This window comes from Esox lucius, chromosome 23 (assembly GCF_011004845.1).
Source record: "Esox lucius isolate fEsoLuc1 chromosome 23, fEsoLuc1.pri, whole genome shotgun sequence".
NCBI classification, from domain to species: domain Eukaryota; kingdom Metazoa; phylum Chordata; class Actinopteri; order Esociformes; family Esocidae; genus Esox; species Esox lucius.
The window spans coordinates 24709698-24737629 of record NC_047591.1 but is presented as its reverse complement, the minus strand read 5'-3'; the positions used below and the strand labels follow the sequence as shown (position 1 = coordinate 24737629).

Below are 27932 nucleotides of genomic sequence, written 5' to 3'. Positions count from 1 at the left end.
CTACTGAGAAACACACTGGGGCTCGGGACCAGAGCTATCCTGAAGGCTTGGTTGGTTCGTCAGGAGTTACTACGATCCCAACAGGTTCCCGCCAGACCCTGCAACACTTGATAAACTACCGTCATGAAAGCAGCATGAAAGATGTATGGGTACGCTATTCAAACCTTGAGATATTTTTATATTATATATATTCTGTTATACCATATTATATTGTATTTTACGGAGTTGACTGCATGGTAAATACACGTTTATATGTCTATCAATTTACAGCCGACATTGTCTTTATCTGTTGCCAATGAACTGATAAAACCCGTGTCTATTCAGACGCCTCATCTAAATATTACCGGGGTCTGCCCACCCCTAACCCTTACAGGAAACACTAGTGCTATTCCTTACTGACGCTCGGCTCCTCCAATGGGATCAGCTCTGAGGGACCGTAAGCAAGGTTTCTTTACTACGGACTACGGTTATCTACACTCGGGAACGTAAAACTCGACAAAGTCGAAGCCATGGACCGCGACCACCCGAAAATGCCCGTTTAACCTTTGAAGATATTAAAGGTAAGTTGTAATACATTCGAACTAAGTTGTATCCATTCTATTGATCCGCTGTACAAATCAGACTGTTGCCAAGAGCATGTGAATTCAGAAGATCGAGTTGAGTAGCCATTAAAAGTTTTCGTAATGTTCTGTAACCTAAGAACGCAATTCTTGTTTCAATTTTATTTTCCCACTACAGCCGCCGGAGGAAATTTGCACTGTTTATATACTTATGTTTTTTATTTTTTTTTATTGATTGGGAGAATAATAATTTATTTATGTTGTATGCTACCTGATGTTCAATTAGGTTTAAATTGAACCAATAAATATTAAAAAACGGATCCATTTAAATTGATTAAAACTATATTTGGAAAACATACAACATGTAATAATGATGCTAGGCATTTCAAACTGATTGGAAATATTTGTTGTACTATATTTAAACACCAACGTTCATAACAACGTATGTCAAATAGTTACCAATAACGTCCATCAACCGTAGGCATATTTTAAACATTCACCAATAATAGCCAATATAGAAATGCTTCGACATGTTCATAGCGCATAAAGCCAGTTTTTATCAACATCTACATAAAAAGTAATCACGACTTACCAATTTCCATAAATCAATGTGGAGAAAAGTAAGCGTTAAACCGTTTGGATTTTCACATGTAATATCTTCATACATTATGACTGTAACCTACATGTATTGCAAAAGTAGCTTCAAATGATTCGGAGCCTACCTGGATTTATGTTAGCTGTGATTGAGACATTATACTCCACAACACATTCTCTGTAGTGTAGTTCATAGCATTTCACAGTCAATATCAATGATTTAATTAGCATAAGAAATAACAGAAGTTAAGTAAAATAAAAATCTGAAAAGAAAGTAAGCATTACACACATTTTTAAAGGATAAAGGTACATTACTTTCAAGGCTATTAATAGCCACGTACAGTGTATCAGTTACAAGTATGAATAGCATGGGACAATAAAGAGAGATGCATGCAATGGGTTATGCAGAACTGTGTGCCCTTTCCCTGTGGCAAATGGTCACACACATTGTGGCATTTCGCCTTACAGACACGGTTTACAAGTGTTTGATATAATTAAAATGTTTTATATGATATGTGGGAAACCTGTTTCTCTACTGTGGTCATAGATTTGTCAGGGCTTAGGAAGTTTTCCATCTGCTTTTGTATGTAGTGAGCCTGTCTTCTGAAAGTCGGGTCTGCTGGTTTCCCAAAACGTATGCCTTAATTTGGGTCAGTCAGGGGTCGGGTATTCGGCATCTCTGCCTAGGGCCAAGGACCATATCATTTGCTTTAGTTTAGGTTGATACTTTCCAGTCTTTAAAATAATAATGTTTTTGTTTCTCATGATTTGTTTCAACCTAATATTCCTTTCAAATCAGAATTGAGGGATTGTTATAGTATTTCTTTCTGAAAATATTTGGTAATGTTTATATTGTCAAATGTTTACTTCAGTGTTGGCAGCATACGCATTTTGTATGTGGTGCAAGGTAATTCTAAGAGGTGTTTGTCACGGTCTGTTCAGTAATGCAAACTAGTGTTTGTAGCCGTGGACATTTCTCAGCTTGCTCATATCGATGTATCAGTTCTAGGCTTGAATGAAACGTATTACAATATCATTTTGATAAGTGTTGTCCAGGAGCTCATAGTGAAAGGCCTGTTGTGTTGTCTAACATTCCTTGGTGTGCATTGTTATACCCCTGGGTACTGGCTGTTCATTAATATGCCAACTATAAAAGATAGAAGAAGGTTTATCAAGTTTGGTCAGTGCGCTTGTAATGTTAAATGTACAGCCTTGCTGGTTTAAAGTTGGTGAACATTTCTGTTAACTGTTTGGAAGTAAGTATGAGGAGGTTATGCTGCTGGACATTCAGATCCACACATACAGAGGAACAAACAGGTGGCACAAGTTTGTGTGGGTAGCAAATGTGGTTCTACCAGAGATTGAGATCTCATTTTGATCTAATGTTGTGACTGATCATAGATTGATTAACATTGTGGTTCCATCTCCATTATAGACCGATTAATTCCATCATTGGTTCCAGTCTCCATTATAGACCGATTCGTTCCATCATTGGTTCCCTCTCCATTATAGACCAATTCATTCCATCACCGATTCCCTCATTGGTTCCATCTCCATTATGTAAACATATTTAGGTATTTTGGTGTGTTCTCTGTGTTATGGCATGATTGCCCGTTATTCTCAAAGAAGAAAAATTGCCAAGCCTAAAAATCACACACAGTTGAGAAGATGCTTTGATGGCATCGTGTCACTTTGATATTTGGATCAGTTTACAATTTTATCCTGATAGGAACATAAACGTAGAACCAACAAGGTCAACTGCATAGAACCTTCCTGCTATATGTTTAGTTTTTATGATATTTATTGTTCTTGGCTAAATTCAAGAATGACTAGCCATAGATAAACACACATGGGTGTTACACTATACCCTCACTATATTATGGAAAAATGTTCTTCATGTCCTCTATAAAGGCATACCTGCTGATGACATGATATGATATGGCAGTGTAAAGGTTTCAGTTGGATATGAAGTAGATATTAAGTGGCATGTGGGTTTATAACTGGTGGTTGACGTTGTTGGAGTTCATGGCCTGGTTCCCATAATCCTCTGTTCCCTGACTGCCTTCTATCCCTAGTTTTCTCTCTTCTGCCAGCTCTCTAACTCTTTCTCCATGCTCTGTCCTCATCTAACGATTATATTTCAGTACACATTTACTGTGGAAATTCAACTTTGCTCTGTGAACGAGAGGCCCACTCTGTGATGGGATGAGAAAGCTGAGAGAGGCCTGCTCTGGGTTCCTTCCTGCCTTCATGGTTCTGAGTGAGCTGATTAGCCAGCCAATTCCTGAAGCCTGCTGAACTGCTTTGGAATACATTTACATGAAGGGGCCCTGTTTGGGTTTTAACTATGAAGGGGCCCTATTTGGGTTTTTAACTACGAAGAGGCCCTGTTTGGGTTTTAACCATGAAGGAGCCCTGTTTTGGTTTTAACGATGAAGAGGCCCTGTTTGGATTTTAACCATGAAGGGTAAAAATTCAACATGTTTGAGGTAGATCGACTATCAACCCAGTGTGAGAGAAAAATGTTGATTGCAGATTCCCAATGTCAGATGATCATGAAGCATTACAGAGCCTTGCTGGACTCTTTCATGGCTGATTGTTTAAAATGTGTTTTGAATGTGAACAGTTGGATTTGACACTGTAGCCTTGGGTACTATTTCATAATCACTCATTTATATTTAGAAATAACAGAGTTCCATCTAACAAATCATTGTTTGTGAATAACCTAGAACACCTCATGAATATCCTTCTGCTTAAAAGCCAGCAATCACCACTTTCCATGAGCAGGAAACAATGAATGACGCAAAATACTTTATTTAGAATTGTAAGGCATTAACATCCAGATGAAACTGTTTTATTTAGAAGATTCTTTATAACACTTGAAACAAACATTGGTTTAGGTTAAAAACAAATTGGCATAGCCTATAATTATCCTTAGGCTAGAGCTGTGAAGACTGGCTTTTCATTCAGCTGGCTTTTCACTTTAGATGTTGTTTTTTTATTACCACATTTTTCTAGCCAATTTGCAGTTATGGTCTTGCCTATTCACCACAGCTTGACGGCAGGTTTGGGAGAGTCAAAAATCATGACTTGTACTCCAATGCACACCTCTCCAAGCTGTTGTGTTTTTTGTCACACTGCTCACTAAGCCAGGAAGTATTTGCCAGGAATACGGGCTTGAGGAGAGTGTATTCCCCGGCTAACAACTAATAGAAAGACAAGATGACACCTGCTATCCATTGAAAGCATTTGAGTTGTGACTTACCAGTTGAGAAGCGAAGATTTAGGGCAAGTATGAATATGTGCTGACTGTCAATGTAAATCTCCCATTCTGAGTGCATTGGAATTCACAAGAGATGGTGAAAGTCAATGTTCCAGTTTATTCATACTCTCCTGCATAGAACAGACAACACCAGGGTTGTCGCTCTGGACTAGTTTCTACTCAGTTTCTTTAATGTTAAAGTAACGTAAAAGTATACTGACAGAATGTAGTTTAAAGGGAGGAAGAATTACACATATGATGAAGATTAAATAGTATTACGGGACTTAAGATTTGTTTTGTATTAGTAAGGCTAATGTCATTGAAATCTGACCACTTATATGTATTCCACAAGACTGTAGTAGTTGGAATTAGTTCATCCTATTCATTATACTTACATTATCCGATAGAGCTGTTGGTCAGTAGTCCATCCAGTCAGTCTGTAGTCCCGTCAGCCCCAACCGGACGGTCTGTAGTCCAGCCGGCCCCACCGGACGGTCAGTATTCCAGCCGGACGATCTGTAGTCCCGTCGGCCCCACCGGACGGTCTGTAGTCCAGCCGGACAATCTGTAGTCCCGTCGGCCCCACCGGACGGTCTGTAGTCCAGCCGGACAATCTGTAGTCCCGTCGGCCCCACTGGATGGTCAGTTGTCCGTGTTTGTCTTCCAAAGTCTTTATAGTACACTTCTTTTGACCAGGGCTGTATTTAGGATCCTGCTGTTTGTTTGTGCAAAGGTGTAGAAAGGTGGTGCCATAAAGTTGTTATATTTCCTAAACCGTTTGACATATACCCTGGGAAACTGTACGGTACAGGCCCCTTTATTCTCGTCGCCACTGGGATGCCCTCCCTCCAATGCCTTTCGGGGGAAGAGTCACTGGCTTGTTGTTGACTCTCTGTTGCGCACTTGTGCAATTGGGCTGTATGCCGCTAGCAATACTCGGCCCTCATTCAGGGGGGTTGCGGTTGGTTGGTGTCCCTTTGGTTGATGCCTGGCAATGTGGTTGGATTGATTTCCTGCCTGTTGGGCCCTGTCCGGGGCCTCCCCCGGGTAGGGCCACAGTGTCACCGGACCCCCCCGTCTCAGTTCCAAGGTGTTACGCTGCTATATTATTGTGCTGGGGGATATGAGGGATGTACTACTAACTTTTCTCAGTTTTCTCCAGTTTAAAATTTTAGAAGGAGATGAGGTCCTGGTCCACACCTGCGGATTACCTGGTTTGGGGGGCCCGTTGCTGTCCCTGTCCTTGTCCACCTGGTCATACTTCTGACCTAGTCTAAATTCAAATAGACTCTGGATTTAGCCCAGAGAAATGTATTTATTATTCCAATTGGACTCTTAATATCTCACCCGGCACAGCCAGAAGAGGACTGGTCACCCCTCTGAGCCTGGGTCCTCTCTAGGTTTCTTCCTAAAATTCGACCGTAGGGAGTTTTTCCTAGCCACTGAAATTCAACACTACTGTTGTTTGCTCCTTGGGGTTTAAGGCCGGGTGTCTCTGTAAAGCACTTTGTGACAATTGCTGTTGTAAAAAGGGCTTTATAAATAAATTTGATTGATTTATTCAAGCACATATACCTGGGGAACTGTACGGTACAGGCCCCTTTATTCAAGCACATATACCTGGGGAACTGTACGGTACAGGCCCCTTTATTCAAGCACATATACCTGGGGAACTGTACGGTACAGGCCCCTTTATTCAAGCACATATACCTGGGGAACTGTACGGTACAGGCCCCTTTATTCAAGCACATATACCTGGGGAACTGTACGGTACAGGCCCCTTTATTCAAGCACATATACCTGGGGAACTGTACGGTACAGGCCCCTTTATTCAAGCACATATGGGTTGGAAGACATGGGCCCATTGATATAGCATATAAAGATTTATAGGGCCCAGTCCAACGTCCTGAACATGGGCTGAACAGCATTGATATTTAAAAAACGTTCTGTTTATTTTGATGTGTTTTGGAAAGCGAGTAGAGAACCAGGTTATTGGGAATGGTCTAATAACTGTGTAATCTGACTTTTTAAATAATTATATAGATAATATTCACCTCAATATGTGAGTGTAGGAGAGAATTTTTTAATGATATTGTTACCATTCTGCATGAATGTGTGGGTGGTAATGGGATTTTAAGAGCACAGAATGTGTGGACGGGTTGGTTTATTGTCAAAGTTGAATGGAAGTCCTATAGTCACCAAGTCCTGGTGACTATTCTTTAGTGAATGTAAGCCCTATGTCCGGTAGTCACCAAGTCCTGGTGACTATTATTTAGTGTGAAAGTGAATTACTTAAAATACTGTGCTGCTGTGTTACTACGTTCCCCGAGGTTCAGAATTGCATCACTATGGTAACTATGGAATGTCACAATGAAGAAATCTGCTTCCCAACTGGCACACTAGCACCTATTCAGAGCACTGCTTTTGATCATGCTGCATGGAACAAACTTTTTAAGGAATAGTGCACCATTTGGGAAATACATAACCTGATAAGTATCAACCTGTTCTAACTTTCTAAAGATCCCAGCTTGTTGTCTGTCTGCCAAACAGTTTATTGTTGTCTTCATGGAAAATTAACTTTAAAAGGAATAGATTGACATTATCCTAGCTGTAGCTCATGTCTGATTTGGCACTAAATGTGGCTGAAATAAATAGTAACTTGGCCAAGAGGAAAGCTTTTATTCTGTAGATGCTAGTCGTGTATCAGGACTCTTCATGTGCAGATTAACCTAAGATGAACACACCTGAAATGCCCTGCAGTCACAGGGGCACTGTAGTAAGATGAACACACCTGAAATGCCCTGCAGTCACGGGGGCACTGTAGTAAGATGAACACACCTGAATTGCCCTGCAGTCACGGGGGCACTGTAGTAAGATGAACACACCTGAAATGCCCTGCAGTCACGGGGGCACTGTAGTAAGATGAACACACCTGAAATGCCCTGCAGTCACGGGGGCACTGTAGTAAGATGAACACACCTGAAATGCCCTGCAGTCACGGGGGCACTGTAGTAAGATGAACACACCTGAAATGCCCTGCAGTCACGGGGGCACTGTAGTAAGATGAACACACCTGAAATGCCCTGCAGTCACGGGGGCACTGTAGTAAGATGAACACACCTGAAATGCCCTGCAGTCACGGGGGCACTGTAGTAAGATGAACACACCTGAAATGCCCTGCAGTCACGGGGGCACTGTAGTAAGATGAACACACCTGAAATGCCCTGCAGTCACGGGGGCACTGTAGTAAGATGAACACACCTGAAATGCCCTGCAGTCACGGGGGCACTGTAGTAAGATGAACACACCTGAAATGCCCTGCAGTCACGGGGGCACTGTAAGTCACGGGGGGGCTGGTAAGTGCAGTCTGGGTTTTCATTAACCATTAAAAAAGTATGTGAGGCTGTGTGTGTTTGTGTGAGGCTGTGTGTGTTTGTGTGAGGCTGTGTGTGTTTGTGTGAGGCTGTGTGTGTTTGTGTGAGGCTGTGTGTGTTTGTGTGAGGCTGTGTGTGTTTGTGTGAGGCTGTGTGTGTTTGTGTGAGGCTGTGTTTTTTTAGGGCCCTGTGTTTTAGGGCCCTGTGTCTTAGGGCCCTGTGTCTTAGGGCCCTGTGTCTTTAGGGCCCTGTGTCTTTAGGGCCCTGTGTCTTTAGGGACCTGTGTCTTAGGGCCCTGTGTCTTAGGGCCCTGTGTTTTAGGGCCCTGTGTTTTAGGGCCCTGTGTCATAGGGCCCTGTGTCATAGGGCCCTGTGTCTTAGGGCCCTGTGTCATAGGGCCCTGTGTCTTTAGGGCCCTGTGTCTTTAGGGCCCTGTGTCTTTAGGGACCTGTGTCTTTAGGGACCTGTGTCTTTAGGGACCTGTGTCTTTAGGGCCCTGTGTTTTAGGGATCTGTGTTTTAGGGACCTGTGTCATAGGGATGCAACTGTACAGTGGGCCAACGGTTCGGTACGTACGGCGGTTTGTGGGTCACGGTAACGGTGCGGTTTCGGTATAAATTACGTAATCATGTTAGAAGTGTTTCCACTCAAGTAGCCGACAGTGGTTAGTGGTCAATTGCAGTCGACGAGACGATAACTGACTAAATCGATCCAGCAAAAACAGTACCTAAATGGAAAAACATTTTCATTTTGGTTGACTAAAACTGGACAAGACTAAATTATCTTTGAGACGAATGTCTTAACTACCATAATTGGATAGGAGGATTTAGGAAAGGGTGCTTTTAAGTGTTTTTTTTCTACAGCGTACAAGGGCTTTAGCAGAATTGTTTGCTTTTCTTGTTCCAACAATGCAATGCAATTATTGGTGGAAAAGAAATGTCGTGCCCAGGTCATTCCAAAATCACCTCTGGTTTTTCTCTAATTTGGCAGCAAGAGATTGACTGGGTTCGTTAAGGCTATTCCCCCAGTACAAATTACTGGTAGAAAAAAAGGGCAAACATTTGGAGGCACTGTAAATATCACGTACTGTGGCCTCAAACAAGACGGAATGCAACGTTACTGCTGGCAAACACAACGTCTGCAACCACAAGTTGACAGAAAAATACTACACACATCAAAACACATCTGAAAGTGCATCATCCCAAAATCCCAATATATACGCCCAGGTAAAACCAGTGGTGTGTTGAATGGAAAAATGGGTATACCATAGCTTGTCCCCCCCTTGTTCTTTGTGATGGAAATTCCAATGTATCGACACTCGGAGTAAGGGACACAGAGACAAAATTATCCTCTGATATTATACAGACGTGTGTCACAATCAAAGTAAAGATTTACATACCAGTCAATAGAAAGACAGACATTTCTCAAATGTACCTTAGTTAAAAATTTCCATAACATCTTACATTTCCATGTCAATTAAAACTACGAGAACGAAACGCTGTGCTTATAATGTTAATTCATTATAGTAGACTATATCGACATTGTAAATGAAACATTCTGAAATGTTCCATCAGCTATATTTGACATTGTGTACAGCTCCCATAAACTATTTTGACACATCAGTATGGAATTAAGGAGTATATACGCAATACTTGAAGTGTATCGGCTTGCTACAATAGGCGATGCTGTGAGAGTTATATTCACAAATTTTAGATTTTATTTTGCTTCTGATTACCAGTCAACGATGTTGTAACTGATTTCATTGGACAAATACATGGGTATGTTCATGTTTAAGAGTTTCACCTCAGAATCAGTGAATGTTTTTGCATTCATTCTTGCCCTTTATCTGTTGCAGATTAATTTGATAATGCGTGATTGTGTCCAATTTGAGACTAGAACCATCCAATAATATTTATGCCGAAAGATGTGTTTGTAGAACAAGACTATGTATGTTTCTGTACATGGAAGTCAGTGAAATGTTTACTATAGGTTAATGAGACAATACTTTTGATTTGACAAAGATTTTGCTGACTAAAATTGCTCACTTTTTTCATCTTTTCATAATAACTAGACTAAATCATTATTCAAATTATAGAAATTTGACTAAAACCTTAAGATATTCTATTCAGAATGACTAAGACTAGACTAAATAAAAAAGATGCCACAATCCACGGTGAACACAGTGGATTTGAAAGACGAGGATGCCTCTTCAAAATTGCTTCTCACTGTCTAGCAAGCACTCGCCATTGGCACGATGGAGCTCCTCTCTTCATGGGGCACTACAGTGGGGCAAAAAAGTATTTAGTCAGCCACCAATTGTGCAAGTTCTCCCACTTACAAATATGAGAGAGGCCTGTAATTTTCATCATAGGTACACTTCAACTATGAGAGACAAAATGAGAGAAGAAAATCACATTGTAGGAGTTTCACCTCACAGGGTGAGATCTTGCGTGGAGCCCCGGATCGAGGGAGATTATCGGTGGTCCAGTATGTCTTCCATTTTCTTATAATTGCTCCCACAGTTGATTTCTTCACACCAAGCTGCTTACCTATTGCAGATACAGTCTTCCCAGCCTGGTGCAGGTCTACAATTTTGTTTCTAGTGTCCTTTGACAGCTCTTTGGTCTTAGTGGAGCCATAGTGGAGTTTGGAGTGTGACTGTTTGAGGTTGTGGACAGGTGTCTTTTATACTGATAACAAGTTCAAACAGGTGCCATTAATACAGGTAACGAGTGGAGGACAGAGGAGCCTCTTAAAGAAGAAGTTAGAGGTCTGTGAGAGCCAGAAATCTTGCTTGTTTGTAGGTGACCAAATACTTATTTTACAGAGGAATTTACCAATAAATTCATTTTATTTTGTCTCTCATAGTTGAAGTGTACCTATGATGAAAATTACAGGCCTCTCTCATATTTGTAAGTGGGAGAACTTGCACAATTGGTGGCTTTTTTGCCCCACTGTATAAGGGAGGTTTCCTACTGAGATGTCATTGCAAGTCATCCATTGGTTGTTTAAGGGGGAAGGGGGTTGCGGTCACTGCGTTTGCCACATTTTGAGACACTGCTGAGGAGTAAAGTTTGTCAGCCCCTCAAGAGCCCCCTGACAGCCTGAGACCCCAAGCAGTTGCCTGCCTTATCTGTTCACAAGCTACACGTCTGGGTCTTTGGATCTGAATCTACAATGTGTGGGTTGTCTGCAGAGCAATAAGCATGTTTTGGAAATTATAGGAAAATGACCGGCAATGTCTTGTCGTTGACCCATAAGGGGGGTACCAAACAGTTCAATAACATGCCGTGTAGCGCTGCTTCCCTGGTGTGTCAGCACTTTGGATGAAAGTGTAAGGGAACATTTAAAATCTTTTAAAACTGTTTCATGTAGGGTCTGTGTTTTGGTAATGCTCTAATTATAACACAACCTCTGACCTTTAAGATGCTGAACCGTAGTGTTGTTACAGAATCTAATGCTTTGTTGCGAGGTCATTCTTTGTAACTGAAGGGCCTGTGTCTAGAACGGATTGTTGATCATTATCCTGGAGATTGTATTGTGTTTTATCAGTCTTTTCAGACCCATTCAGTATGTATACATTAAAACTACCTACTTCCTCTTGATAACCAGATACAGTGTCTAAATATACAGTTAAGAAAACCAAATAAAAAGAATGCCATGAAAACTAGTTAGCCATGTTCTTCTTTACCTGTGACCAAAATATGATGATGTTCTATTTTCCGCTGATATGGTAATTCATTTATTCAAGCAACTCGGTCAACTTATTCCATGTAGATTCCTTTGAGGATGTCTCCATGTCTGACTTACATGTGCACATAACTGGAGGTCTGTAGATGCATTTTTCAGTTATTGCTATATCTTGTCTTGGCATCTCTACCCTTGGCTGTAGGATTTCCTTGAAAACCACATGCTACAAGCAGCATCTCTATCAAATCCTTGTTAGTAGAGGCCTTGTCTTCAGTATAATGGACTATTCTGCCGTCATGTTCTCACATGCAGCTTGTTATGAAATACATGTTGAATACAACTGTACAGTAACTGGACATAGCTGATCTAATCCCTCAGACACTCTTCTCTCAGTTTAAGCCCCTCTATCCCCCCTGCTGTGTCATAGCATTTCTTAGACTTGTTTTCTGTGCTCTGAAATGTCTCTTTAATGCTGCGTCTGGAAAGGGATTCCTGCAATAACACATTGAATTAAAGCTGTAATTCATTTGACTGAGTTGCTGCTGCCAAGACTAGTGAAGATGAAAAAAAATCAGATCCAGGGAGGTATTGGCCAAGGCCTCTGCTTCTTCTACCAGACAGAATGTCTGCTGGCACTTATTCCTTATTTGAGAACATTAGAACCTTGCATGTTAGAACAGTAGAACCCTTCCAGACAGTAACTGCCTGCCTGCTGGAAAATGACACTGTCCTACACCCTGATATCTGAGGCTGGGCCATGAGGGCACCCTTTTCCATTTAGTGCAGTATGCATTTATCAGGTCCCTTAGGGCCCAGTGTTTCCCTCTTATTGTAATAAAAGCGGCGGCCCACCTCTGCTAAAATGTGATGCACCACCACAGAAAAACTATTTAAGAAGTTTAAAAACGTTTCTTCAAGCTTTGATCTCAGTGTACCATTGCGATAGTATACTTTCACATGAGTATCAGAGCAGAGCAACAACGTCCTGCACCCAACGTTCAGAGGATCAAACTAGCAAGTGAGGTCAGATAAATGTAACTGGCTGTGTCTGCGCAAGTGCACGTTTGTGTTGAAGAAGCTAGCTAGCTTCTTCGATTATTAACTCTGAATGATTACAGCTATCGAGTAGGGACAGTTACTCTAGCTATAATTGTCTACAGTAGATTAACGTCATGCTGGAATAAAAACAGTTTAGAGCTCATGTTAGTTGGAGGACATATCCAATATAAACAAACCTATTTTGATGTCATTGTTGTTTTTAATTTGCTTGTTCTCATTAGCTTTGGAGAGAGATTGTTGTCAGTCTGACCAAACTATTTTTTCCATCAGTGCCACAGTGAATGTTTTGTACAAAATCCTCAGGAGTGTAAAGTTACAAATATAATGTGAAATCATGGGGCTGTGTGCTACATCCAGCAAAACAGTTTTCTACCCCCTCTTTAACCCCCAATACAGCACACTAAACTGTACATGGAATTCATATTGCCTTTAGTGGCTTTTATTATGAGTCTGGTAGGCGATTCATGAACAGATTTAGATGATGGTTAACTGAGGATGAGTAATTAGGTTATTATTAGAGAATGATGTTAAGACAGTATTGTCAAATAATTTCAAGAAACTAAAGTTGACATCAAGAGAGACTGGTGTACAGGGAGGACATGTTAGCATTTCAGGCGTTGAGGCTTTTGTGTCATTGATGCTGGCGTGTCGGCCCAGCAAACCCCCCCTCCACTATTGGGGAAAAAAAGTAAGAAACACTGTTTAGGGCTATAGTAACACAATGGTGAATATGAGTGCACTATGTCTTTTCAGGTCCCTTAGGGCTATGGTAACACAATGGTGAATATGAGTGCACTATGTCTTTTCAGGTCCCTTAGGGCTATGGTATCACAATGGTGAATATGAGTGCACTGTCTTTTCAGGTCCCTTAGGGCTATAGTAACACAATGGTGAATATGAGTGCACTATGTCTTTTCAGGTCCCTTAGGGCTATGGTATCACAATGGTGAATATGAGTGCACTATGTCTTTTCAGGTCCCTTAGGGCTATAGTAACACAATGGTGAATATGAGTGCACTATGTCTTTTCAGGTCCCTTAGGGCTATGGTATCACAATGGTGAATATGAGTGCACTATGTCTTTTCAGGTCCCTTAGGGCTATGGTAACACAATGGTGAATATGAGTGCACTATGTCTTTTCAGGTCCCTTAGGGCTATGGTTACCCAATGGTGAATATGAGTGCACTATGTCTTTTCAGGTCCCTTAGGGCTATGGTAACACAATGGTGAATATGAGTGCACTATGTCTTTTCAGGTCCCTTAGGGCTATGGTAACACAATGGTGAATATGAGTGCACTATGTCTTTTCAGGTCCCTTAGGGCTATGGTAACACAATGGTGAATATGAGTGCACTATGTCTTTTCAGGTCCCTTACAGCAGAGGTCTCAAACCGGTTCCACGGAGGGCCGAGTGTCTGCAGGTTTTTGCTCTCTCCTTGTACTTGATTGGTTAATTAGGTCACTGATTGGTTAGTTTCTACCCTCACCTGGTTGTGTAGGTATGAACTAGGAACCAATTTATAGGAAAAACCAAAAACCTGCAGACACTCGGCCCTTTGTGGAACCGGTTTGACACCTGTGCCTTAGGGCTATGGTAACGCTAACATCAAAATAGGTTTTTGTTTTTCATTGGTAATGTCCTCTATATTAACTAACTTAAGCTCTAACATTTCTCAATGTGCTCCACCTTATATTCTTTACTTGACGTAAAGTATTATTGAAAAAGTAATTTTCCCACATAGTTTTTTCTATTAAAATTTACTGAGTACACACTATACACCACAGACCTTTATTTTTAAGGCACAATAACATAACTTGAAGTCCTATTGTAGCTGCTGAATGTATATAATGTTTCACCAGCATCTTTTATTTTGGAAGAAAAATACGAAAACTGCAGGTTTTATTGTTGCTGCCGAATCTCTGCATAACGCTAATTAGTTGTTGCCAATTGTAGTTATCGAGTTGTGACAGTTAGCTAGCTAGCTACCTTTGGTTAATTGTGGCTCAGACAATGGGTAGTCTACCTTCTTTATATCAATGTCACAGCCACTTGCTGACAGTTCAATAAAAATGGTCAGGTACGTTTCTCAGACCTCAGTTGCTAGTTTGATACTCTGCCTTATCGTCTGTCTGTCTGTCTGCCTTATCGTCTGTCTGTCTGTCTGCCTTATCGTCTGTCTGTCTGTCTGTCTGCCTTATCGTCTGTCTGTCTGTCTGTCTGCCTTATCGTCTGTCTGTCTGTCTGTCTGCCTTATCGTCTGTCTGTCTGCCTTATCGTCTGTCTGTCTGCCTTATTGTCTGTCTGCCTGCCTTATCGTCTGTCTGTCTGCCTGCCTTATCGCCTGTCTGCCTGCCTTATCGCCTGTCTGCCTGCCTTATCGTCTGTCTGTCTGTCTGCCTGCCTTATCGTCTGTCTGTCTGTCTGTCTGTCTGCCTGCCTTATCATCTGTCTGTCTGTCTGCCTTATCGTCTGTCTGTCTTACTACTTGTATGTTTGTCTGTCTGTCTGTCTTACTACTTGTATGTCGTGTGTCTGTCTGTCTTACTACTTGTATGTCGTGTGTCTGTCTGTGTCTCTGTCTGTCTGTCTCTGTGTCTCTGTCTGTCTGTCTGTGTGTCTCTGTCTGTCTGTCTGTGTGGGTGTGTCTTTTTATGTTGGTACTTGCCTGCAGGGTTTGGGGCAGGAGTTATGGCTGCTACATGTTGGAACATCAGTCTCGGAGTATGGACATTCTTCCCAGCACTCTGACTCACACAAGAAATGTGTGCCTGTGTCAAGTGTGTGTGTGTGTGTGATTGTGTCAAGTGTGTTTGATTGTGTCAACACATGGTCAAGTACGCAGACACACATATCCCTCTGGTCCGATCTGAAGACTGAATGCAAAACATATTACTTCTATATGCTTGATGGGGCTGGGTTGGGGCATTGCTAGCGATGTTGGGACTGTGTTGGGGTGTTGCCAGTGAGGTTGAGGTGTTGCTAGTGAGGTTGGGGCTGTCTTGGGGTGTTGCCAGTGAGGTTGGGTCTGTGTTGGGATGTTGCCAGTGAGGTTGAGGTGTTGCCAGTGAGGTTGAGGCTGTGTTGGGACATTGCCAGTGAAGTTGGGGCTGTGTTGAGGTGTTGCCAGTGAGGTTGAGGCTGTCTTGGGGTGTTGCCAGTGAGGTTGGGTCTGTGTTGGGATGTTGCCAGTGAGGTTGAGGTGTTGCCAGTGAGGTTGGGGCTGTCTTGGGATGTTGCCAGTGAGGTTGGGGCTGTGTTGGGACATTGCCAGTGAAGTTGGGGCTGTGTTGAGGTGTTGCCAGTGAGGTTGGGGCTGTATTGGGACATGGCCAGTGAGGTTGCGGAAGTGTGAGGGGTGCCAGTGAGGTTGGGGATGTGTTGGGGTGCCAGTGAGGTTGGGGATGTGTTGGGGTGCCAGTGAGGTTGGGGATGTGTTGGGGTGCCAGTGGGGTTGGGGCTGTGTTGGGGTGCCAGTGAGGTTGGGGCTGTGTTTGGCCATTGCCAGTGAGGTTGAATTTATGTTTGGGTGTTTCCAGTGAGGTTGACGTGTTGCCAGTGAGGTTGAGGCTGTGTTGGGGTGCCAGTGAGGTTGGGGCTGTGTTGGGCCATTGCTAGTAAGGTTGGATTTATGTGGGGGTGTTGCCAGTGAGGTTGGCACTGTGAAGTACTGACTGATATTGGTTGTTGTCTAAATTACATGTTGTCACTTTGGTGCAGTTGACCAGGAATCATTCACTATGTGTTGTACAGCTATAGAGTCAGAGTGCTCTTTGACCATCCAGATCCCGCTCTGTAATTACCTCCAGCAGTAACATGGCGCCTAGCTGCAGCCTGAAGAGTCTTCCAGGGCTAAGATTACCAGAGCGGAGACTGTGTCCTAAATGATTTACTTAGTACACTACATCAGATCCCATATAGAAAAGGGGGCTAGCCCTGGTCAACCTGAGTCCACTGTTGCAGCAAGAATCAGACGAACTTGGGAGATGTAAAAAAGGTCAGGTTTCAGATGGCCAATGTTCTTTTTTTTACCCTCTGGGGACACACTGTGTCTGAAGCCAGACAGTGACTTCTGTTTCAGGGCATGCTGGGTATTTCTGCAGTTGAAAGGGGAGAGTGGTGAAGTTGGTCATCAGGAGGAAAACAAGACCAGGACAATCGTCCTGTGATTCCTTCTACTCTGTCTGAATATTCATCTGTTTCAGACTGCTGTAACAGAATGATTGCAAGTCAGAAACTCTGTCTCCACTTGTCACCTGTCTGTCCTGCTTACTAAAACACACACATGAAATAGTTATGGTGCCATTTGGGTGGTACCTTTGTCCCCGGAGATGTGGGTCTGGCTTACTCGGCCTGATGTCACTCCAATCCCCAGAACCCTGAGTGCTTCCTGGGGATTGGATGACAGAACGGATGACTCACCAGCCCTGTTGCATCTACCTTGCATTATGTTTCTGGGAGCAAAAGACTACTTCACTTCTCAGTTGTAACATTAATGCTTGTACATTTCTAGGCAGCCATCCCCTGGAAAGTGAACCAACTATCATCAGAGGGACATGATGATAGACTGTGCTGAACCTCATTGTATGAATTATAACCGGGCAGCAAATGTTTGTGCTGGCAGCTATAAAACTGCTTTAAACTGCAGAGACATGGTCTGTAGTATATCACAGCCCCACTACTGAAGAACTACACTGGATGATATCTATGTGCAGCAAGATGACAAGAGACCAGTTAACCAAACCCCAAATTACCTTTGCATTTATAAACTCTTCAATCTCTACCATGAACTTTGAACTGTTCCCTGAATAGAGATTGGTACTTGGCACTGTTCCGTGATCAGTGAACTGAATATATTAAATATCAAAATGACGTAACAACGGTCAATGGAAACCAAAATCACCAACCGATTGAGGGCTGAATTCAAACTCACACCGAAAATCTAATTTATCATTTGAAATGACAGGCTTTTCCAACTTGCGTGAATTTCATCACAGCAACTCATAATGTGACTCAGTTTTGTGTATGGCCCCCACGTGCCTGTATGCACCAGTAGTGTGTATGGCCCCCACGTGCCTGTATGCACCAGTAGTGTGTATGGCCCCCACGTGTCTGTATGCACCAGTAGTGTGTATGGCCCCCACGTGCCTGTATGCACCAGTAGTGTGTATGGCCCCCACGTGCCTGTATGCACCAGTAGTGTGTATGGCCCCCACGTGCCTGTATGCACCAGTAGTGTGTATGGCCCCCACGTGCCGGTATGCACCAGTAGTGTGTATGGCCCCCACGTGCCTGTATGCACCAGTAGTGTGTATGGCCCCCACGTGCCTGTATGCACCAGTAGTGTGTATGGCCCCCACGTGCCTGTATGCACCAGTAGTGTGTATGGCCCCCACGTGCCTGTATGCACCAGTAGTGTGTATGGCCCCCACGTGCCTGTATGCACCAGTAGTGTGTATGGCCCCCACGTGCCTGTATGCACCAGTAGTGTGTATGGCCCCCACGTGTCTGTATGCACCAGTAGTGTGTATGGCCCCCATGTGCCTGTATGCACCAGTAGTGTGTATGGCCCCCACGTGCCTGTATGCACCAGTAGTGTGTATGGCCCCCACGTGCCTGTATGCACCAGTAGTGTGTATGGCCCCCACGTGCCTGTATGCACCAGTAGTGTGTATGGCCCCCACGTGCCTGTATGCACTGTTCCTGATGGGAAGAGAACAGGGCGCCAATGGCAGACCTACCAATTCTGGGGTTCTCTGGTGAATGCCAATCAAGCTGCACGGTGCTGGGCTGTGAGCACAGGTCTCATTAGAGGGGGGGAACTGTCAAGGAGGCCTTGCGCGCGCGCACACACACACACACACACACACACACACAGCCTTGTAACCACTCAGACTGCCTGTAGTGATAACACACACACATACAGTACCTTATAACCATTCAGACTGGCTGTAGTGATAACACACAAACACAGTACCTTATAACCACTCAGACCGGCTGTAGTGAAAACACACACACAGTACCTCTCATGTACTACCTTGTAGCCAGTCAGACTGGCTGTAGATGTGATTGTCCTTGGGAGAGTGCCAGACTCAGTGAATAGCTGGCATCTGGTAGCCATCTTGAGCTGGCTGAAGCCTGGAGGAAATTCCAGCTCTGTGGATGTGGGGGTGGGTTATATATGATTTCATCTATGCTATGATATTAATGGGGGGCCCTCATATAATCTATACTATAATTCTGTTGAGGGGTGGGGGCTGTGATATCTACATTATTTTCTGTGTGATTTGAATTAGTTCTGGTCATCATTGCAACAGTAGCACACAGTTCTAGAACTTACATGATAGCACCTTTCTATCAGCCTATACATGGTGGTGTCTACCTGTATAGGCCTGGTGTTTCCCCTCAGTTTAACACCACATGGTCCGCACCTTTATCAGGCCCACCTTAGTATTCAGTTCTCCTTCATGTAACCTAGATTTACTAACAGCCCTTAACTCTGTTAATTTTACTCATGTGCTAAGTCGATCCAAATCCTCCTGTTCGAAGTTACTCCAACCGCCTTGTAATGAGTTAGATATGCGGTGGCTGGGTATGGACCATGATTGTTTTTCAGACAGACAGAGACATACATGGTCTAAACCTTTCACTTTAGGGAATAGTAGTAAATAGTATACTCTATAATTTCTGTGTAGACCCTGTTTCTGTGGAAACTACATTCCTGTGTTTGCTTGGATCTCTGCCCTATGCTTTGAGACCCTAAAAAAAACTCAGTCTTTGTCCCCTCCCTCTGTCCCCTGCCTTTGTCCCCTCCCTCTGTCCCCTCCCTCTCTCCCCTCCCTCTGTCCCCTCCCACTGTCCCCTGCCTCGGAGCTCAATGCATTCTTCTCTCTCCCTCCCTTTTAGCCTAGCCCATTTCACCTCCCCACACCAGCCTCTGCCCTTTCTTAAAGCTAGCGTGATATATGAATATCCATTACGCTATAAAATACAACAGCAACACTGATCTTCCCCTCTGACATATGGTTGTACTAGTCTATTGTTCACAGTACATCATTTATTTTATCATCCTAACCTGTCTCAACTCTGACCTTTTCTGCTGTGAGGCTTGGGGTGTGTGTGTGTGTGTGTGTGAACAGCTTGTGCCCTTCTCACTTGGCCAGGTGTGTTAAACCAGTCAGGATTTATGTCCCAAATGGCTGCTCTTAACAGATGTTCTAAGCTACCTGCCCGACCCTATTAATGCCTGGGTGATTGAAAAGGTCTTTGCATAACAGAGCAACAGGCTGGAAAACAAAACATCACACAACACAGAACACGGCCATGCAAAAGGCTCTGTCCACTCCACTACAGCAGCCATACAGGGAACCTACAGACTGCGTTAACCAATCAGGAAACCCATCCATCTGTGGAGACTGCTTTAACCAATCAGAAAACAGATCCGTCTGTGGAGACTATGTTAATCAGTCAGGAAACAGATCCGTCTGTGTAGACTGCTTTAACCTATCAGAAAACAGATCCGTCTGTGGAGACTGTTTTAACCAATCAGAAAACAGATCCATCTGTGGAGACTGTTAATCAGTCAGGAAACAGATCCGTCTATGTAGACTGCTTTAACCAATCAGAAAACAGATCCCTCTGTGGAGACTGTTTTAACCAATCAGGAAACAGATCCATCTGTGGAGACTGCTTTAACCAATCAGGAACCAATGTGTGTGGGGTTGTAGGTGTGTGTCTCTCTCTCACTCTCAATCAGCAGCTGTCAACAGGTCAAATATCATAAATTGATGTGTGTGTTCAAAATGCCACCCTAATTCCATTTTAAGTTCATTACTTTCATCAAAAGAAGTTTAGGAACATGGTAACAGTATAATTTGTGGCAAAGGTCAGGATCAACCCCACTGTTCGTCCTTTGTTACATAGACCTGCTAGGTCTCCTTGGTAAATAAACCTTTTTGTTCTCAGCAACATGGCCAGAAGCCATCTTTAGTTCTCCTCAGTGTTTGTTCAACAGATGACCTTCATGTGTTTTGTTTGCTCTGTAGGTGTATACGACACCCAGATTCAAGATTGGGACGTTTTAACTGCTGTTTGTATTACGTTGATTACGTTGCATTGATTTCTTGATCTTTGCCATTTTGATAATGTATGATTAAATGTTTTGATCTTTACCATTCTGATAATGTGTGGTAAAGCTGTGTGGTACTGTGTGCAAGTGTTTACACATAGTGTAAAGAACAAAGTAGTGCAATGTACAGATTAGTGTGAAGCACAGAGAAAGGGACTTTAGCAGGTGCAGATATTCATTTTGGTTGATAACTGCATGATCACAGGTCACTTGTGTCAGTATGATGACCTACAGTAGTCACTTTATTCAGTTTAGTTCTGTTAAATGTGTCCATCTTAATCTTCAAGATTTGCAACAGTATGTTTAAGTTAGAAGTGTTTTCACCTTTCTACACTGTCTCACAGGAATCTGCAATAATATGTAATAATATGTTTGAAAGTTTAGCCTTCCTTTCCAGTTTCACTATGTATTGAGCAGGTACCTAAGGCACCACAGTACCCTCGGACTGACTGTCTCTTTCTGTGTTTCAGTCTACGTGTGTCCGTCTACGTGTGTCCGTCTACGTGTGTCCGTCTACGTGTGTCCGTCTACGTGTGTCCGTCTACGTGTGTCCGTCTACGTGTGTCCGTCTACGTGTGTCCGTCTACGTGTGTCCGTCTACGTGTGTCCGTCTACGTGTGTCCGTCTACGTGTGTCCGTCTACGTGTGTCCGTCTACGTGTGTCCGTCTACGTGTGTCCGTCTACGTGTGTCCGTCTACGTGTGTCCGTCTACGTGTGTCCGTCTACGTGTGTCTCTATGCTAGCTCTTTTTGGTAAACCAGTGAATGTGTAACAGGGAATTGTTGTCCAAGGATACTTGGAACTGAGACGACAATAAATTGTTTTAGACAAGCGGTAGTATTACTTCAAATTTACTGCAACTCCAGATGAAGGTACTCTGTCCGGACAGAGGTACTGTTTCTGCAGTTACTGGTGGGGAGTTACCAGTTGATGCTGTTACTGGTGGGGAGTTACCGGTTGATGCTGTTACTGGTGGGGAGTTACCGGTTGACGCTGTAGTTGTTGTTGCCAGTCGTGTTGTTGTTGTCGTCTCTCCATTTGAATGGTTAATCATTGTCTTTTACAAAGAGGCTTGTTCCGCTTGTTGTAGCTCTGTGATCAAGCCCTTTATTAACATATACTGGGACATAACACATATGTAGTTACTAGGCCACAATGTAGGCCTGCTGTACTGTACAGACTGTCCTTAACTACCCTCAACCACAATAGTATTTGTCTCCCCTCCAGGCCTAGAGAGAGGGAGAGAGGGAGTTCTGTGGTTTTGGAGAAGAGAGTTGGCACTGGGGTTTGTTTGAAAAATCGTTGAGTGATTTCAGGGCAAATATAAGCAGAGCTCTAGTTTCTCTCCTTTCGTCTCCTTTCTTCCTTAAATGTTGGTTCATTGCTGTAACTCCAACCTGTGTATGTTTCCTAGAAATGGATACGAACAATAGAATCATGCAGAGGTTGTTGTTTCAGGTCCTCGTAGCCTCAACCCCCCCCCCCCCCCCCCCCCCCCCCCAGACACAAACTGTTTCCAATCGGTCATGATAGAGGATTCCAAGGATCTCTAGGTGTGTTTTTGCTTAGCAGGTCGATCTGTCTTTACTGGGTCAGTCTTTCTCTGCTCTGGGTGACCATGCCTTCATGCCCAGGAGAGGGGCCTCTGGGAACAGGGAGATCATGGATGCCTGGGTGTGAGAAGGGAGGACCCTTGGGTCTCACCCAGTTTTTAGACTGTTGTGGTTTGAACAGTGTCTAATGTGAATACCTCCACTTCACCGAAACTGATTGCTGCATTCTGTGGTCTATTTCTGTTACTGTACTGGCTCCCAAATGGCACTACTCCCTTTGCAGTGCCCTACTTAAACAGGAACCATAGAGAATAGGATGTACACTATATAGGGGATAGTGTGTTACACAGTATCCCATCTGTTCGGGCCTAGGAGTGAGGAGGGGTCAGGAGAGTGTGGTGTGACTCACACACACACACAATGGGCTAATGCACAGTACAGAACACCACATATGGTGATGTTTGACAGATACGTATCAGCGACGCAAACAAACAACCTGGCTGCGTTTCAGCGGTGGAAATGGAGAGCGAGTGTTGAGCCCGGTCCAAGACCTCCAGACAGAATTCTGCACTTCATTTTTGTGGCTTAGGAAACATTTGAGTAGCATTCCGGTCTTTTTATAGTTGCCCCTCCCTGTTGGCAAACACTAAACCTCAGGTAGATCTTAAAATATGCCCTGTAGTCTCAACCACATAGACAGCTGGGTTGTGTTCTCAAAGCTGTTCCAGAAGCAGTTCGACCCTGTGTTATTTATTGAGATCTGGAAGGCAAACCTGATCTAAGACCCTTCTCCAGTTCTTTTTGCGGGCTCTGTGATACAAGGGCAGATTAACAGCATTACCCTGCATTTGCATGCTGTTAGAACACTAATAAACCAGGTTGTCACGACGCCTTTGAAAAGCAACATTGTTTTAATCGCACAGCAGATGCAGTGCACCTTACAGACATATGGAACGGTCTTGGCAATCGCACAGATCTGTTGTGCTTTACGTGGACTGAAGGTTGTCGTTTTGGACTGAAGGCTGAGCTCTTTATTTCCTGGGTATCAGTATTATCTTCCCTCAACCGTGATCAAATCCCTCATATAACCCTGAACCTGGCTGGGCACTTAGAGAGCAGAGGATCAACAATCTGTTTCTACTGACATGCTTGGATCTGCATCAAGTCCTCAGAACAACCATCTGTCATATGTTCCAATGGGTTTAGTTAATGATGTTGACTGATGAGTAACCCTGAAACGTCCGTTTTTATTGCCTAGGCCGTTTTCCCGGACACATTCAGCCGAGTCAGGGACTAAAAAGCTTCCTCGGTGGAAAATGTCAGGTTTTCTAGAAGCTTGGCCAAAGTAAGTTAGGCTGGTCTGTAAAAGATGATACTGAGTGTCCTTAAGAGGGTTTACTTTTCTCTAGAATTAGGGTCACTAGTTTATAGCAGGGTCCCTAGTTTCAACTAGCATTTTTCTGAGGAAACTCAGCCTCTTACAACCAAACTAAACTGTCTTCTTCCTGAGGAAACAGAATTATATCCAGGATTTTTTCTGAAAAATCATAACTTCAGTTTTTCACTGTAGACCTTGCTGTGTTAGTGACAGTAAGGCAAGGTAAACTGAGTGGAGGAAGCCTCTGATTTCCTCATCATTGAGATAAGCAAATCTGCACCTTTGTTCTTGTTGTTTTTTCTTCTAATAGTTATGTTGTGTGAGTAAAGTTTGTATTCTGTCGTTGAAAATACAGCGGAACAGTTTCAGGGGTGACTCCAGTTTTCACTATAGTTCTTGTGTCTGATTTGTCACTTTTTATACAGGGTGGCTATGAGACCCTGTTGACAAATTTCATTGAAGCAGTTGTATTGTAATGAAAGATGTGTTTTAGAAGGTTTGTGAAGGTGGTCTCAACTCAGTGGGACATCTTTATCTCATACCAATGGGCCTATTTGCTTCCTGAAAGGAACAGACATACACAGTGGGGGCCAATGTAGCCCCATCTGCTCAGACTAACCAGGCAAGGATGGACAATCCAACAAAATGACTTTCGTTGGATTAACGGTTTGGTCTTTTAACGTGTGTCCCATAAAGGGATGAACTCTCCAATAGGTTTAAATGCATTACATGTTATGTATCATTTGTTACAGGTAAATGTTTACCAGATTAAGAATCCTGCAAGACCAAGTGTCTAGCTTTAGGTGGTGCTGATAGAATTGATGTAAATGTGTGAATGCTGGTTTCTTTTTTTTCTTTGTTTTAGCCAAGGTGTTCCTGTTATAGATGCAATGGGGGAGTTTAGAATCGGTGTGGTTGAAATAAATAGGGAAGCTTGACTTAGTTTTTAGAGTCTATCGTTAACAGAAGCTCCTAGTACACCTTTGTGCTATAGTGTCTTAAATATTTATGCTAGACTTTTAGACTAGTTGGGAGGACGTTGAATCGTGTTGGTATGTAACTGTTTTTCTTGTAACTTTATTACTTGATTGGAATAAATTGTATTACTTTGGAATATAGGTTACTACAGCATTCCTTGTCCATCTTCATACTCGTGTTCGTAGGGCTGATTACACACACACATAAGTAAGTCTAAGCGAGTCCTGGATATCGAAGCAACCTGGTTAGGCCCAGTAACACACGCCACTTTATGGTATGGTTCAGGTAAAAAGTCCTACATCTTATGGTTACTAATATAGGCCCATACACATTCATAAATCTAAGTGATCAGACTGGTCATTACAACACAATATTGCGGTTGGTTGGTGTCCCTTTGGTTGATGCTTGAAAATGTGGGTGGATTGATTTCCTGCCGGTTGGGCCCTGTTCGGGCCCCCAGATAGGGCCCCAGTGTGACTGGACCCCCATGTCTCAGCCCCAAGGTCTTGTGCTGCTATATTATTGTGCTGGGGGAGTTGGGTCAGTTCTCCTTCTCCACTATAAAACCTTGTAGGTTTTTCAACAGTACTGTTGTTTGCTCCTTGGGGTTTTGGCCAGGTGTTTTGTAAAAGCACTTTGTGACAACTGCTGATGTAAAAAGGGCTTTATAAATACATTTGATTGATTGATTTTATGTACTTGACTGATGAGGATCATTGAGGATAACGTAGACCGTGAAACGTTTGGTTTGTGACAAAAGATTAGCTACCTTTTCTAAGAACATCCAGGATGTCATGGTCATTTATGATTGCATATGTTCACAAATATGGAGTCAGATTATTAGATATTCAATTATCACATAGGTCATACTAATTTTCCTACCTGTCCACTCAGTAACATTTGAAGGGGTGAATCTTTGTTGCCCCCTTACTACACAGTCGCCTTCCAAAACCCAGTTGGCTAGCTAAAATAAGGTTGTTCTGGAGTGCTGCATTCCTGGGACACATACCTTTCCATGTTTAAGGTCTGTTATTTACCTACGAAGCTCGGCTTGTTTGTTTGGTAGTCAGTTGAGTTCTGTTTTGTTTGTGTGTTCTTTGGAGCAGATTCTTTTTCTTGGTTATTCATTTCATTTGAAGTAAACACATCTAATGATTTTATTCCTGAGAGACTTTCCAAATGGTCTCCATTTTGAATAGTCACATGGATGATTCTTCTATTCTCCGTTTAGACCATACTGTTTTCCTAGTGCTGGCTTCCATCAATGGATGTTTCTTGCGCTTTTGGTTTTGTTTGAACTCTTTCAATGTGTCACGTGTCATGTTTTCTGTTTCTGGTTGATATTTTCTATTTTCTAAACATTTTCTACATATGGGTAGATACAGAAATATGAATAATACATATTAAAACAACAATAAGTATATATTTAACAGGACTCCATGTTTTGTAAAAGCACTTTGTGACAACTGCTGATGTAAAAAGGGCTTTATAAATAAAATTATAAATGTGATTGATTTGATTGAAGACAGTTAGTGTTACTACTTAATTCTCATCCCTGGGTTCCTTAAAGTCAATAGCATACCAATATTTGCTTGTTACATTGTCTTTTTATATTCCGAAAATGCAAAATCTCTGCAATGGTCAAAGTTAAATATTTCTCCCACGGAATCATTCCAGTGTTCTTTTCCTTCTGTAGGAGGCATCTTAACCTGCCAGAATGTCATAGGAGGATGTTCCTGACTGTGTGGTTTTCTGGGTAATGTCCTAATCCATGAGCTCTGTTGCTGACCCCTGACTCTCTCTCCAGATGCCCGGCCTTGTGTCCTGTCTCCGTGTTCTGATAGTCATTGGGCTGCTCCTCCTCCTTTCCCCTGTCAACTCCCAGTCAGAGATATGGACCAATGAAGGTAACCCCTGCCCTTACCTCCTCCTCCTATCCTTTGTCAACGCCCAGTCAGAGATATGGACCAATGAAGGTTACCTCTGCCTCTACCGCCTCCTATTCTCTGTTAAAGCCCAATCTAACGTTGACGTCGGTCACCATTGGAATGTCTCTGGCAGGACTGTTATGGTCTAACAATGGAGGGTTTGTCTGGTGATGCCCTCTTATTCAACGCGTGTGTGTGTGTGTGTGTGTGTGTGTGTGTGTGTGTGTGTGTGTGTGTATGCATTTGTGCAAATGTGTGCAGGGCCAGTAATGCTAAATTGAAGAGCTATTAACCAGCATGGCAGCACTTCTAGTAAGGTGTTTTTTTTCACCCAGCCAACAAAACACAGGGTCAAACTACAATACATGCACAACATGGACACAATACCACACACCACTCATTGTTTATTCACATTCTAACTGGCCTTTAACGGAGGCAGAAATGTGGAGAAAGCAGTGGGTTTGCACATTTCACTATTATGCTAAAAACCGGTGAATGCAGACATTGAAGTGCTTTAGAACTCAAGGTATCACTGAGTAATTAGAACCAAGGTGTCGCTCCAAAGAGGTTGGAACCCAAGTGTCCTTGGATGCCAGAGACATATTGAGAAAGTGTGTGTGTGTGTGTGTGTGTGTGTGTCATTCCTGTCAGAAGCTTGGCTAGAAAGAAGTAAGTGCCTGGTTCTCCACTCCAGCTTTAAGAACCATCTGAGAAGACGAGGGGTGGGCTTTAACCCTGACCCTTCACAAGCACCGGCATGAAGCAGTCTGTCTCTGCTTAGCAATGGACACATTGGTTTCAGCTCTGTCTGGAAGAACTCAAGTATTGGGCGAGGCCATCTCTAGACACCCATAAAAAAACTATAGTTTCACCTCAGTCCAGACATGTATGCAGGGTTTATCTCCATCTGTAAGGAACCACTTCATCTGTCCTGGAGGTCTCCATGGTCGGTCACTTCTAAATCCTGATTGACTGATGGGCGGTTGGGGTCTAACGTGTCTGTCTGGTCTAGTTTCAGAGGTTCAGTATGGACGGTTAGGGTCTAACGTGTCTGTCTGGTCTAGTTTCAGAGGTTCAGTATGGACGGTTGGGGTCTAACGTGTCTGTCTGGTCTAGTTTCAGAGGTTCAGTATGGATGGTTGGGGTCTAACGTGTCTGTCTGGTCTAGTTTCAGAGGTTCAGTATGGACGGTTGGGGTCTAACGTGTCTGTCTGGTCTAGTTTCAGATGTTCAGTATGGACGGTTGGGGTCTAACATGTGTCTGTCTGGTCTAGTTTCAGATGTTCAGTATGGACGGTTGGGGTCTAATGTCACACTGGAGTGCAGCGTGGCACCGGGCAGGTAAGTTTCAAACCCAGGGCTCTGGGGAGTCCATTCAGGTCTCCTTTCTGGATGTTTATCTCGAAGGTCATAGTAACCTCTAGAATAT

At 43.2% G+C, this 27932-nt stretch overlaps 1 protein-coding gene across 1 annotated transcript in view; it reads left to right on the top strand.

Annotated features, from left to right (window-relative positions):
- Positions 1-373: 373 nt before the first annotated feature.
- il11ra (interleukin 11 receptor, alpha) overlaps positions 374-27932 on the top strand; it is a 33540-nt gene continuing 5981 nt past the window's right edge. Inside the window, exons 1-3 of the mRNA XM_020042724.3 lie at positions 374-560; positions 26383-26482; positions 27778-27844. Coding sequence (XP_019898283.1) covers positions 26383-26482; positions 27778-27844 — 167 coding nt within the window. The 5' untranslated portion in view covers positions 374-560. The remainder of the gene's footprint in view (positions 561-26382; positions 26483-27777; positions 27845-27932) is intronic.